General features: G+C 39.4%; 1 protein-coding gene across 10 annotated transcripts in view; it reads right to left on the bottom strand.

The window, feature by feature from the left end:
• Nucleotides 1-1991: 1991 nt before the first annotated feature.
• The window catches only part of NHSL1 (NHS like 1), a 183422-nt gene continuing 171430 nt past the window's right edge, over nt 1992-13983 (bottom strand). For 9 of the 10 annotated variants that reach the window (XM_032682700.1, XM_032682701.1, XM_032682702.1 and 6 more), the window contains 2 exons: nt 13563-13692; nt 1992-9937 (listed from right to left, as the gene is read on the bottom strand). In XM_032682700.1, coding sequence (XP_032538591.1) covers nt 9214-9937; nt 13563-13692 — 854 coding nt within the window. In that variant the 3' untranslated portion in view covers nt 1992-9213. Of the gene's footprint in view, nt 9938-13103; nt 13156-13562; nt 13693-13983 lie in introns of all 10 variants that reach the window. The other variant, XM_032682710.1, reaches the window with a different exon arrangement.

Here is a 13983-nt window from a genome sequence, read left to right as displayed (position 1 = left end):
CAGAAATGAGTGGGTTTTCCATGTGTGGATTAATTTCTGTGGTGCTGCCAAATGGTTTGTGTCCCTATAATCCAAAAAAAATCTCAAGAATAATGAAGTTGGTAAACTAGTACCTACTTTCCTGCATTAGGGAACTCAGTTTTCATTTTCATCAACTAAATCATGCAATGTCTGGAGACAAAACCTGGTCTGAATTAGCCTGTAATACAGCAAAAATCATCACCCTCTTACTGTAGGCACTCACTGCGGTAATTCTAATTCAAGATCCTTTACATGTTTCTTTCTTTTTTTTCTTTACCAAGGCCACAATTTATGTAGATTATATCTCATCAGATTACATATTACTTTCTATAATCACACATTTTCCCTACTTAGTTCTGTGAGTCAGCACAGGTGGGACACATGAACAACCACAAAACCACGGATGAAATGCAAAGACTAAATTTATTTCCATTACCTCACCAACTGGAGGATTCCCAAAGCAGCACCCAGGCAGAGGCACACAGGTGGGGGGACACAGGCACCACGGATCTTGGTCCATCCTAAAGGATCACTGAACCTGCTGTCTTTGCCTGTTTATCAGGGATTTGCACAGGCATATTTTCCCACTGTGCTTTGATCTTTCCCCAAGCAGAGCAGGAATCTCAAGCATGTCTGATAGGGTGCCTCTGAGTCTTTCACAAGGCTTTGTTATCTAAACACAGATGTTCTACTTGTCAAACACACAAGGCTAAACAACAATTAGTATGATATATGTGTTTTTCTACACCCCAGCTGCAAGTCACTTGAGTATGTTTATAATCCTCCTCACCAGTCTTCCGCTATTATCCCACATTGGTCGTTCATGTATCACAAAAAAACCATTGTGCCAACAGGAGCTCAGGAGGAGAGGAAAAAACTTGAATACTTTACAAATGTGAAGGAAACAAACTGAAATTCACATTCCAGTATCTTCTCAGAGTTACAGACTCCTAAAAAGCGCAATTGAAGACTATCAGGAAAAACTTAAGATTTATTTTCAGTGTTCAAAATTAGGCCCTATTTGATGGAATTCTACATTTTCAGGTAGCATCTCCTGGGACATCAAGTTCTTAAGAAATGCAAATCAAGCCATTTATCTTACCAGTTTGTTCACTGAAAAGATGTTCAGTACTCGTTCTCTTCTTTCCTCAGACCACCTCTCTTCACAAGCCTTCAGGAAACCTAAACAGACTATGGAGAGATTCCCACACTGTGGGCACAAACCGCAACTTGATGTTGGGTGCTGAAGGCAGAGACAGATCCCACAGTGCATTTAAGCACACACTGCGAGTGCCCATCTGGGCTGCTACTGCCGGAGTGGTGCCACCGCTATCGGTAGCTGTCTGCAGTTCTTTCATGGGTGCGAGAATGAGGTGGGGTGGCTGAGGACACAGAGCTGAGCTTCTAGTCTGTGGGAGCTGGGTGTGAAATGGGACAGTGAGTGAGAGCTTGGAGGTCACTGTCAGTTTCTGGAGTTCTGTTGGAGCATCGCCAGGTGGCATCTGGGGTTGGGATTAAGGAAAGCAGACATGCCAAGAGGCATGTCAAAGGGTTGGCAGATCACATTAGAAAAGGTGAGATTATCTGCAGGAAATGCTCCTCCGAATCCACAGTCTAGCAAACTAAAAGATTTCATCTGTCTATAATAACTGAAGAGCCACCAAGCCTGGAGACCCTTATGCTGTCAGGTATGCACATGGACTGGCACAGAAGCAGGAGTTGCTGTCCCCGATGACATTTTCCCAACCAGATGAACTTTGGGAAATTCATGGTCTACAGACTAGGGCATAACGGACAATCCGGCTTAGATTCCTTTCATATTTATTATTCTCGGCAGGCCTTTCAAAAGACATACCAGTATTGCAAAGAAAGACTTGATGCTAGCAAGCCTCAAGCAGGATAAGGAAATACCTGTTAAAAGAATACTGCTAAGGCAGTCTAGAGAATTAATAGATGACGTGAGATCTGGCTTATCCAAAGAAGGAAAAGTCCAATGAATGAGTAGCAATCAGAATGACTTTTGAGAAAGATATTTCAGTTTATTGTCAAGACACTTTCTTCCCTCTTTTCTCAGCATTTTACATAACCTCTAACGTGGAATTTCAGTTCTAAGAGGTCACTACAATTTCCCAGATACTGGTGACCATTTGAGAGAGCATGTTTGTGGCACAGAAAGTAATTTTTTAGATACTTTGTTCCCCAAATCCAACATGGGTATACATGAGGTTGTCACATCATGCAAGAAACTCATCCCATGAATTAGATGACTACTTTGTTGCATAGTCAGTCCTGGACTTCAAAGCTGCACTTCAGAAAAAGTTTTTATGTTACGCAACTCGCTTGTCTTGGATTGTGCATAACAGTTTAGAAACAAAGTACTGTTGGTAGATTTTTAAACTCAGAAATAACATATCAACTGATTTTCATGTCCCCACAAGCCACAATCTTAAATTGTGACAAATTTTGCAAAATGCTGCATCAGTAAATGGAGAAAATCAGTTTTAGTGTTCCATGTTGGAATAAATAAAGTGCTACCTCTTGAATATTACATCGAGGTACACTTTTTTCCCCTCTATATCACATCACAGAGATCTTTCTGTGGAGTTTAAGTTTGGTTGATCCTGGATAACAAAGTTTTGCCCTAAACAATCAAGTGCGTTGTGTATGAGAATATGCCAGTCTCATTTGGCATCACCAGTGGCTTGGTACTGTGTATCCATAGCTTGTAAACGGATACAAGCTACCCTAGACCCAAACTCCGATTTTTGTGCAGCTGCATGACCTCTGCTCACAGCCAAATGCTCCCCATATACACGTTTTCATTGTCTTAAGATCTCCTTTCTGAAATGTTCTTTTTCTTTGTATTAGAACTCTATAAGTAAATACATTAAAATCATTATCACTCCTTAGTCTGTGACTGCTGTACTGACTATATATATCTGGGCTTTGCTTTTTTTAATCCTTTTGACTACACTGCAGCTCCCAGCTGGCACAGTAATTTGCAATAATCATCATTTTCCAGGCAGCATAATACAACATCCCAATTAAGGCAAAAAAGATGGGACCATCTTTCAGACTCCACTACAGCAGCTTCTCAGCTGGTGACACTGCACTGGGCACTGAATGTTCTTGTCATTGTAATGCTCTTTCACCTGTTTTAGACGGACCAAGACATCCTTCTGAAGGCAGGAATTTCTGTGTCCGTTTTCTACAACCCAGTGTGAAAAGAGTGTTAGAATCATAGCTAGTAATTCCACTTGGAAAAATTAAACCAAACAGATATTTGACTGACTTTTAAAGAAGGTGTAGGAGAACAACATTCCTCTTCAGATGGCATATAGGACATTTTGTTTCTTGTATTTCTTGTTTGCTGACAGATTTTATCTATGTTTCTTTGTAATTTACATGTGTCCCCCAAATCAGTTTTTACCATCTAAACACAGAACTTAAATTTTTATTGTTTGTTTTCAAGAGGTACTGAATACGTAGATACTTCTGCTATCTACATGTCCTGACAGATTTTCACTTTTTTTTTTTTTTTTCCCCCCTTCAGTAGCTAAAATTTCTGGTTTTATACTGAAGGATGGTGCACAAATAGAGCAGTATACTACAGACAAGGGTAATTCATGTACATTGTGTTGAACTTTCTCTCTTCTGTATATACCTCCCCCCATGCATATACACATACATTTGGATTCACTATTAACAAACAATTTGCTATTGAAAATCAATGACATTTTCCATTAGCATTGCTGGGAGAAGAATTGATTGGCCCTTAAAAGGTTGATTGCGCATTACGTGAAAGAATCCAACTGCAAAGAGCTAAATTTGCAACATAAAATGTACCCACATTCTGCTGGGGAAGCACTATCAAGGCTTTTATCCAGTTTTTCAGGAAGATGTATGGCATAGCACATCTTTATCAAACACGTTTGTATTTTACTCCGTTGAGTGTTTATTAATTCATAGCAGTATAGCCACAGGATCCAACACTGAATAGCTGTAGGATTTTAATGCTGCACTCTGATTTAAAATTGATAACCCTTTTTCAGAACAAAGAAAATTATCAATTAAGACTTTTCTAGTTTTAAACATGTAAGAAATCTCTTCTGAAAGTTACTTAGAAAATAAACTTATTTAAGGGGGGAACTCAGAAAAATACCAATGACATTATATAGCTATTGTGTTCTCTTTTGTGAGTACTGAAGTTATTTTGAACAGATAAAATGATTCCTCATTGCCACTGTAATTTTTGTATTATGTTGTTTTACCATTGAAGTTCACCTTTTTAATTCTCTCTTATAGAAGCAAACAATGCATCATCTTGAATCACTTAAGTGTACTGTAGCAACAGCTTTGTTGGAACAGTGAGTGCTGCTATAAATGGGTTTTCCAGAACTTTGTGGTATCCAAACGACACCTGTCAAGATCTATTTGCTTGCAGTAGTATGAACACACCCATCCCTGTGCTGCATGCATGAGTGGCCGTTTTGCTTCAGGAAATTACTGAAAGTTTAGCAAGTTATCCAAACACAGGTGTCTGAAGACCTGTAGCCAGTCCACTGAAATCACTGGACACAGAGTAGTTGGTAGAAATTAGTCAGGATGAATCTGAGCTTTAATCTTCCTAATCCCCCTTATTCTTTCCAGATTTCAGGCATGGTGTTTCTGTACAGAACCTTTCCAAGAGTTGTGCTCGAGCCCATAGCCACCCACTCAATGTTGCCTGTGGTCTCCTAGAGCATTCCTCACTTCAGCCTATTACTGTTTCACTAAGCTCACCCAATTTTGCTTGTTTTCCTCTTCTAAAATGTTGGGTTGGGTTTTTTCCCATATTTGACTGACTTTGGCCTTCTATACCCTCTGAATTAGGAGGAAACACATGGGCTAAAATTTTTCTTTCTTCTTTCTATGACTATTCCATTGTTCCTTCGCCTTTTTCTCTCTTCTGTACTTGCTGAAACTTCTTTATCTTCAAGAATCTGCCTGCCCGCCCCATTCCTTATTCTGTGCATTCACTGCACTTCTCAGTAATTTCCCTGCTTCACCTTTTCTGCCATTATTCTGTGCCTTCTTTCAGGCCAAGCCTTGTGCATGAACCAGCATCCAGTCCTGTTTCCTCAAAACCCCATCTTCATCAAATCTACTTCTTTTCCAATTCTTTTCACCGATTACCAGTAGCCTTCCAAACCTCTTCTCACCAAGCTATTGCTCCTTGCATAACCTCCATCGTTTCAATTAAGGTAATAAATTCTCCTCTTCAACATACAAACAGTAGTGAAGACTTGTAAATGCCCCAGAGCCTTATGAATGTATTAATGTAATAACTGGAGGGCTCTAATTCTCAGGGGGATTGGGGCTCCCTACATCTGACAGAAGTAAGAATGAACTTTGAACATAAACAGGTGAAGCATGGAATGAGTTCATACAGGGCAAAATTTAGAAAAAGACTGAAATTGAAAACCACATCCAGTAAGAGGTAAATCAGATATTAATCTCACATCTAGCTTCAATAATGATTCTTGTTTTAGAGGCAAACTGTAAACCAACGGTAAACTCTGAACAACCCCTATAACAGCATGATACATTAAGCATCAGGATGACAAGTCTGCTTTTTCTCTTTAGCACAGCCAAGTTTGTGTATGTGTGCTCCTCTCCTACTGCTCTAGATATCTTTAGCTGAGGTTTGCAAAACTTAATCTACACCTGTTGACCAATACAGTCAGAACTGCAACACCTCCCTAAGGAGGATCCTTATTATAGAAGAAAATAACTTTGAAGCTGCAAATGTGACAAAAAATTATGTTTTCCTTACTACAAATACATACACACTAAAGCTGTTGCACATACATGAAACATAGCCTAAAGCTGTCATGCTCTTAAGGTTTTGCAGTGGAAACTTGGTCCAAGGACTGTACTGCTGAGAAAACTGAGCTACTAACCAGTTCTGTGTGCTGCTACAGAGGATGATGCAGTGGGGAGACGACACAGTGATACCTCCCCAAGAAAGCTACGTCAGTTACCGAAGTAAGTATTATAAGCACCATTAAACATAATTCAGCACATTTAATGTATCTCACTCCATCTTATATTGTGCAAAATGTAGTCAGTAGCAATACCAGTAAGGCTACATGAACTGCTACATGAACTGCTTTCTGCATACTAGCCAAAACCTGAGCTTCAACTCAAATCACCTTACACCAGATGAGGGTTTTAGATGAGCATCAAGGCTACCTGTGCCCAGAGAAGAAATTCAGCCCATGCCACACTGAAGTTTAATCTCACCTACCTGCATTGACAAGACGATGTACATTTAAGCTGGGACTTTCCAAAGAGTTCCCCATATAGCCTATAAAAGAGACCGGCAGTATCATCTGGCAAGCATAAGGGAACAAGGGAATTAGCTAGCTAAGCTCCCTCCTACAGGCATTTGATGCACAACGCTGCTGTAATTTTCTCCAGTGCAGCCATTTTTATTTTATTGTAAACAATAAAACAAAGCCTGAGTATTTTCCTGTCAGGATGGTGGTGTAAGGACTAGCTAGTACTTATGCATAGCTTTGAAAGGAACAGTACCTGCTGTGAAAAGGATATTACCCTTCCATGTTTCATGTGGTCATCTCTGGGAGACACACAAAATCAAGATTCTTGAGATGTTTAGCAGTGGCAGAATGTTTTGCACTCTTTGCAACAGAATGTAGTTCAGATCTGTATTAATAATATCTGAAACAATCTACTTTATCCAATCAGGTTTTAATTTAATTTAAAAAATCCAACGGTTCTTTAAATACAGTTAGCACATAAAAATGGCAGAAATTTTACTGTGCACCCGTTAATCCCACCCTTGTTCCACTGAGTGCAGTTGGATTCACCTTCTCTACTTCATTTTAGTTCTTGCTTACTCTGCTTATAATCTAGTTCTCCAAGAATTTTAGTCTTCTGGGACAGGTTGCAAGTAGGAGAGAAGTAGTAGAAACATTCACACATGACACTGGTAAAAGCTTAGTACTATTTCAATTTTTTTAGTCTCAGAATTGAGATGCCAAAATGGAATGTGTATGTAAGTACACTTTAATTGTCTCTAAAGTGAATTAGTAAATTTTGCAATGAAAAATGGGAGATTAGTAGCTGGATGCATGGATTATGGCATTCAGTGGGTTGCCATACACTGTGGGACACATCTTTTGAAGGAGATTTTAATCAATTCAAAAGACAATATGGCAACTGGCAGGCTTTTTCTTTATTGAAGCAAAGTCACAGCATTTTCAGCACTATTCCCCTCTTATGAAGGGAAGAGTTAAACGAAGGCCCCTGAAATTTACATTGCTAACAAGTAAAGGGTTGAAGAAAGAGATTACAAGCATATTTCTCTAAAATAAATAATCTACAAAGAGTGCTTTTTCTTCTTAAAAGCAATCTAAAAATGTATAAATTCTATGGTATGGAGATCAAAAGATATTTTAACAACTTTCAATATTTACAAACAATACAAAAACTGCGCATGCCATCAAATGATGCAAAATTCTTCTTAAAAATTAAAAGCTTCACTCCTACTAAGAACCAAAAACTCTAGCCAATATTTCAGTTTTAATTAATTTTCTTTACAACTGGGAAACTGTTAAATGTTTTTATTATCTGTAAGATATACAATAAAAATGAACCTCACTAAATTATTAAGGTTAAAAAAGAAGAGAAATACTGCAGGCAAATCAATAAGTAAAGTAATTGTAACTTATTCTTTGGTAACCAAAAGTTAGCAAGTATCTGTATTTCAAGTGATGAAAAGTAATAGTCTTCCTGTTTTGACAAACGGAAGACAAGACTTCTGGCAAAACACAACTCCCAAGTTTCAGTTTTGAAAGATGGGCTCCACCTACAGCTTTGTAGTGCAAGTTCTAAAAGTCAAACTTTGCTTTCTAATTCAGAAATCTAACTGTCCTGGTTCCGGCCAGGACAGGGTTAAATTCTGCAGTAGCCAGGAGGGGCAGTTACTCTATGCCACCTCACATCATTACCAGGGGCAGGGAATGGGGGGCTCTTCCAGTCCGGGTAGTGTGGCTGAGGTTCATGTATTACTGGGCTTCCCGTGTGAATCGTTTCCCTCTTTCTCCTACACTCTGTCATTAGTATTGTTGCTGTTACTGTTTTCTTATCTCATTGCTGTTTTCAATCAATTGTCCTTATCTCAACCCGTGATCCTTACCTTTTGTGCCTTCAATTCTCCTCTCCAGCCCTCTGAAGTGGGGAAGGGGAGGAGGGAGGGAGTGAGTGGTACATGGTTTAGAGTGTTTCAATGGGAAGACTAAATTGGGGAATATCATTCCTAAACCACAATAGTAACCCATCCAAATTCTGGCAGTACACTGCTTCACTCCTCTCCCACTTTCCTGTTGTCTGCTTGCATCCTCTGCAGACATCCAGTTGTTCCAGTTCTCTAAGGGAATACTCCAGTCAAGAAAGCAATTCACTTGGAAATGAGTGTTTCACCAAGCATATGTGTGTGGCTGCACAGCAGCTAGTAGTGTGCTATAAAACTCAGCTCCCTTTTCCATGTTAACTATGTATTTCATTTTCCCTCAGGAAAAAGAATAAAAAGTACAGTACCCTGGACCAATTCAAAACCTGGTGAGCTAATTGCTCAAGCAGGACACGCTTCATCGAACACTGGGCCATAACCCAGTAATAAGCCATGCAACCCCAGCACCAACCCTACTACCTTCGCATAGTTGAATGGGCCTCACCGTGCCTCTCTCTGCTTAACATATACACTACGCTGCACCACTACAAGGCTTTTGAACCAAATATCCAGCTTGTACCACAGGAGCCTTCCCATTTCAGGCTTATTCCTAAATTTTTCTTGCACAACTGCAGTCTCAAGAAAAAGAAAAACATCACACCCCTACAGACTCTGAGAAAACTTCCCTCCCACCCCACAAGAGGACTTCTAAGGGTATACACAAAAAAATCAACTGTTAACTTTCTTTAAGCCACAGACCACTCATTCAAAGCAAGTGCTCCCCAACCCAACCCAACCATGCAGAACCACCGTCGCTTTAGCATTTAAACATACACATGCAGTTCATGGAATAAATGCTCAGCAAAGTAAACTTGTCCTGGTCTGGGCTTTCTTCGGGAATCTAGTCCTCTGTGATTTTCTAGACTAATAGCCAAAGCCTTCTGTCACACTGCCTTTTAACTTTCTTCAGCTGAAGGGCTTAGATACTTCCTTGAAGTACCTGGTGGAGTCATTAAGTCTAGATGGGCTGGATCCAAGGTCTCCTTGCAGCCTGCCTCCTCAACATATGCAAAATCATTCATGTCCATTTCATCACTGTTAAACATATCAAGCTGCCTCTCTTGCTGCTCTTCCAAAGTTCTCCAGACCCTGCCCTCTGACTGTTCCACCACTTCCCCATCTCCTTCACTAATGACAGTCATGGGGCTGCTCTGAATGCGGTTGCGGACGTTGTACTTGCTGCTGGCAGCAGACGGGGGTGTTCTTGACCGGCCATACCTAGTGCCAGAGAAAGACATACTCCTTGGCATCAGGCCCTCGCTCTTGGCCCATTCTTCCTGGGCCCGTTTGCTCTTGCTGGGTGAGCAGCTGGCAGGGCTGTCAGAAAGGTCAGCAGGGGCATCTGTCTTTGTCCGGTGGAACCGCGGGTCCGTGTTCTTCAACATCTCTGCCGCAGACATCCGGGAACTGGTGTCACAGCGGCTCCCTTTCTTCAGCAGCAGGGCTTTGAAGTTGTCGTTGCTGGTGCTGCTCTTGCGAACGCTTCTCTGAATAGATCCAGCTTGTTTGAGGGTAGCTAAATTTGGGGAAGCACCAGTGGGAGTTACGGGGGGCGACGGAGAATGGTTGCGGGTACGGTCATCTTCAGAATCTTTACGGCCAAGGACTTTCCTTTTGGATCTGAGTTTAAAACACAACAAAAAAAAGAGGACCAAAATGAAACATTTTGCCTTCCCTAATTAAACTCAATTTAGACGAATGACAATGAATTAAGCTAAAGCAGAGAGAGGGGAAAATGGAGAAGTAATCTAAATATTAAGCATGAATAAGAACACCACCAGAACTGTACAGGCATTAATGCAGGTATTGGAGGTATAAGCTAAGTTTATTCCTCTTTTCCTGCAAATCTGGAACAATGAAACTACTAAAACTGGCAATACTGATGTACAAAACACTTTAGCAAATTTTGTATATCAGATTTTCAGGAGTCAGTATTTAACTGCTAAGACTAATACCCTATAAAGATTTAGACTCAATGCCATTTCTCTGTTAGTTTAGGGACTTGATTAAAATATGTCATCCAGAGTACACTGGGTTGTTTTATTGTGTTTTACTATTTCATTTGACACTCTGTGGAGAACAGGTGCACTTTCCTTTAGAAAAGGACACTGCAATACACTGCTGCTGAAGTTAAGATGGAGAAAAGGGAGCCACATGTAACCATTCTGGATTAAATGATTTAAAAAAAAAAAATTTCCTCCCTAACCGAAATAGTAAATAAATAATGAAAAGAGTTTTCCAGCTTCTCTTAAGATGCATGGACAAAATTCACAGTTATGTTGGTGCTCTGTCATTGCAACTCTTCAACTAAATGAAGGAGAGACCAACTTCCTGACAAGAAAGTTCTCTTTCCAAGTGAAAGGGCGGGGTGTTTTTCAATTTAAATGTAAGTGCAGGGATAACAAAAGCAAAATTAAGAAACAATCATGGAACTGGGAATAAGTGGAAACTTCACTTCTATTGTTCCATTTTCACATTATTAGAAAACTTAAAGAAATGTACATGCCTGGTATCTGTGGCAAAGCCGCTTTGCTTCTTTGCTGACGAAGCAAGAATTTATTCAAAAAGATCATATAAAGCCTAATTTTAAATATGGTATTTTGGAAGAAGTTTAAAACAAGTCAGCAGACTTGTTACAAATACAAGATTATCAGGCTGTAATTCCATATTAATTTTTATCAAGCATGTGCTCAATACAGACCATTCCCCTTGTAAAACAGGTTTCTACTTAATGTGATCTTTAGTTTTACTTTCTTAAAAGCCTTGAGATTTTGCCAAAGCAAGCTCAAATGTTTTTATGCATTGCATTAATATTTAAAAAAAAACCCCTGAAAACAAAGTAGAAGGATACATCGGTTGAGTAGGTGGTAGCAACAGACATTGTCATAGATCTGCCAAGACTTTGGAGTGATCCTGTCTCTCTTAAGTGGTGGTGAAGTTTATGCACAGATTACTGATGATACCCCCACAGACAACTGTATCACCTGTTATTTTCAGCAGCTCCTGCTGCCTCCACCTGTCTTTCTGGAAGAAGAATGTAATACCAATATCCATTCAGCCTGAGGATGAATGGACACCAGAAGACAGCACAGAGATAAAATGATGACTTCAACAGCAGCAAACATACAAACCTTGTCTAGATTTAACTGTGTATTAGTATTGTAGGCAGTAAATTATTTTGGTGCTTGGATGCTCTGCAAATCTGTACGTGAGCACATGTGTGCATTTGTTAAAGGAAAAAGATTTTCCTTCATTAGGATTTTGGCTGCCTATATGTATCGTTAAACACTGCAATGCTGGGGTTGTACTGCTGCCAAAACCCAAATTAAATTTAAAAAAAAAAGAAAAAAAAAGAAAAATTCAACTGCAAAGATCTGCAGGGGAAGATTTCATTATCCTAGCTTGGATTAATCCGGTAAGACTGTGAATGCAGTGCAGAGCAGTCAGTTTGTTGTCAGCATGTAATCAGCTTTTCTCAGTATGTATGAATTATGGAAGAAACTTAATTTGAAGAACCAGATTTGGTTTTGGTGGCTTTTCAGACACAGGTAGGGTATATATTTAAACAAAACTGTGACTTAAAACTTAAGTTGCTCTTTCTGTCCTTAACACACATACCACTAAATTTCTTGTCTTACTCCAAAGCACGTATATTCAAGAGTGCCAATCACTGAAATAATACCTTTTAGAAATAGTGAGGGGAAAAACAAAACCTTTTTTATTAACAATCAAGGAAGATAGTGGTTCAAGTCTAAAGCCAGCAAAAGCAAGGTCTTAATAAAAAATGTGACAGTTTTAATTATGTCCCATCCAGTTCCATTGTCCATTTCTCCATAAACTCACAAATTACATGTGTGTGCACAGACACAGAGATCCACTCTCTATCTGCATACATAATGGAGAAAGGCTCCTGGTCAGAATATTTCATTCTAAAACCAGATTTGTTGCAGTTCTAGTGAGTACCATGCAACATGAATGCAACAGACCATTTTTAGCACACCTCCTACAGGCCAACTCCTAAGGTGTAACAGTAAATTATAAAAACTATATATATGTGTATATATATATATATTTTATTTGCTTGAGGTTTTCTACTTTTTCTTTTTGAGAACCTAATGTGAACAGCACAAAAATCTAGCTGCCGTTCAGGGTGATTTTGTTTTCAAGAGAAATGAATAATGTCATTAATGTCATATATATGCAATTTTTGTAAAATCTGAAAGGGAATAGTTTCAAATATGAAAAAAAATAGCATTTGCATCCAAAGTGTTACAGGCTCCCAGCTGCTCTGCCTGTTCCTCATTCCTGATGCAGAACTCGGGCACAGATGTGCAAACTGACTAAACACCTGGATAAACCCACACGGATGGAGCTGCTGAGCACATTCCCTAAGTAGTTACTGCACCCCCTCTGCAGTTTGCAGTATAAGACAAAGCCGCAAGATGGTGCTACAACTACACCGAATCTAGTCTAGAGGCAAGTCTGTGTGTGCTGTTTAAATGGTGCACACGTTTCCTTTTGTGGTTTAAAGCTTTTATTTGCTTGGGGGTTTCTACTTTTCCTTTTTGAGAGCCTAATGTGAACAGCACAAAAATCTAGCTGCCGTTCAGGGTGATTTTGTTTTCAAGGGAAATGAATAATGTCATTAATAACAGAGCCAGTATTGCACATTTCATTCATGAACCAGTTTGACACAAAACACCCGACCTCAGGCTGGATTATGGCAAACTATAATCCAGCGTTTGCCATATGTTTTGCCATATGACTGACATGTTGTGTTACTTGCCAGTTTCAGCCACGCTTGCCATGAAGCATTAGCGTTGAGCCTCTGTCCCAAACTGCACCATATAAGCAGCGAAGAGAGTAAAAAGATGGAGAAGAACAAGAATGAAAACAAAAAGATACACAGAAAAAGCAACAGTAGAGTTAATATGGCAGATTGAGAACAGTACAATAACTACTAGACATAATTTGGTATTTTAAGGGGCAAGATATTTATAATATAATCTACATTGATTTAATCTGGTCGTTTCTAGTTCAGAATGGATTACATATATTTGTAAAACAATAAAAGGCAAGTTCTTTTCCTTATCTTTTTCATATATAGCCTTAGTAGAAAGCTGATAAATATGTGCTTTTTCATAAAGCAATGACTGTTGTAATTGGGTGTTTTAGTAAATGTTAAACTAATTTTTGAGAGACCTACCGGACCCTGACAGCATGGGAAGGGCAATTTCTGCAGTACCTGTGAATGGCTGCAAAAAGATCTTCAGTAGTCCTTGGTCTTGCTGGTGTTGCCACTCCATCCGTCTCTTCCCCATAACTACAGCTTGGCAGAAATGAACTATTTGCTGTATCTGATTCAAACACCTCCACTATACAGAGAGAATGAACAAAACTGTCAGTCCATCGTGTGAATCCAACAGGCATATATATAATCCTGAAACCAGACCTTGCTGCCTCTAAGGCAAAGCATTTGAGAGACTGAGTGCACCATTGTCATAACTGTGATTTAAGATCAACATTTGCTTAGGAAACTGCAGTGCATGAAATGCTTGTGTTTGGTCACACATACACAGACAGAAGAAATACAAGAAAATTTGTATGGTTTCCACTGAAATGCAAAAGCAAAATTTACAAAGCTAACTATGTTTTCATAGCATGCT

The sequence above is a fragment of the Chiroxiphia lanceolata genome, chromosome 3 (assembly GCF_009829145.1).
Source record: "Chiroxiphia lanceolata isolate bChiLan1 chromosome 3, bChiLan1.pri, whole genome shotgun sequence".
NCBI classification, from domain to species: domain Eukaryota; kingdom Metazoa; phylum Chordata; class Aves; order Passeriformes; family Pipridae; genus Chiroxiphia; species Chiroxiphia lanceolata.
This window is presented reverse-complemented; position numbering and strand designations above follow the sequence as displayed.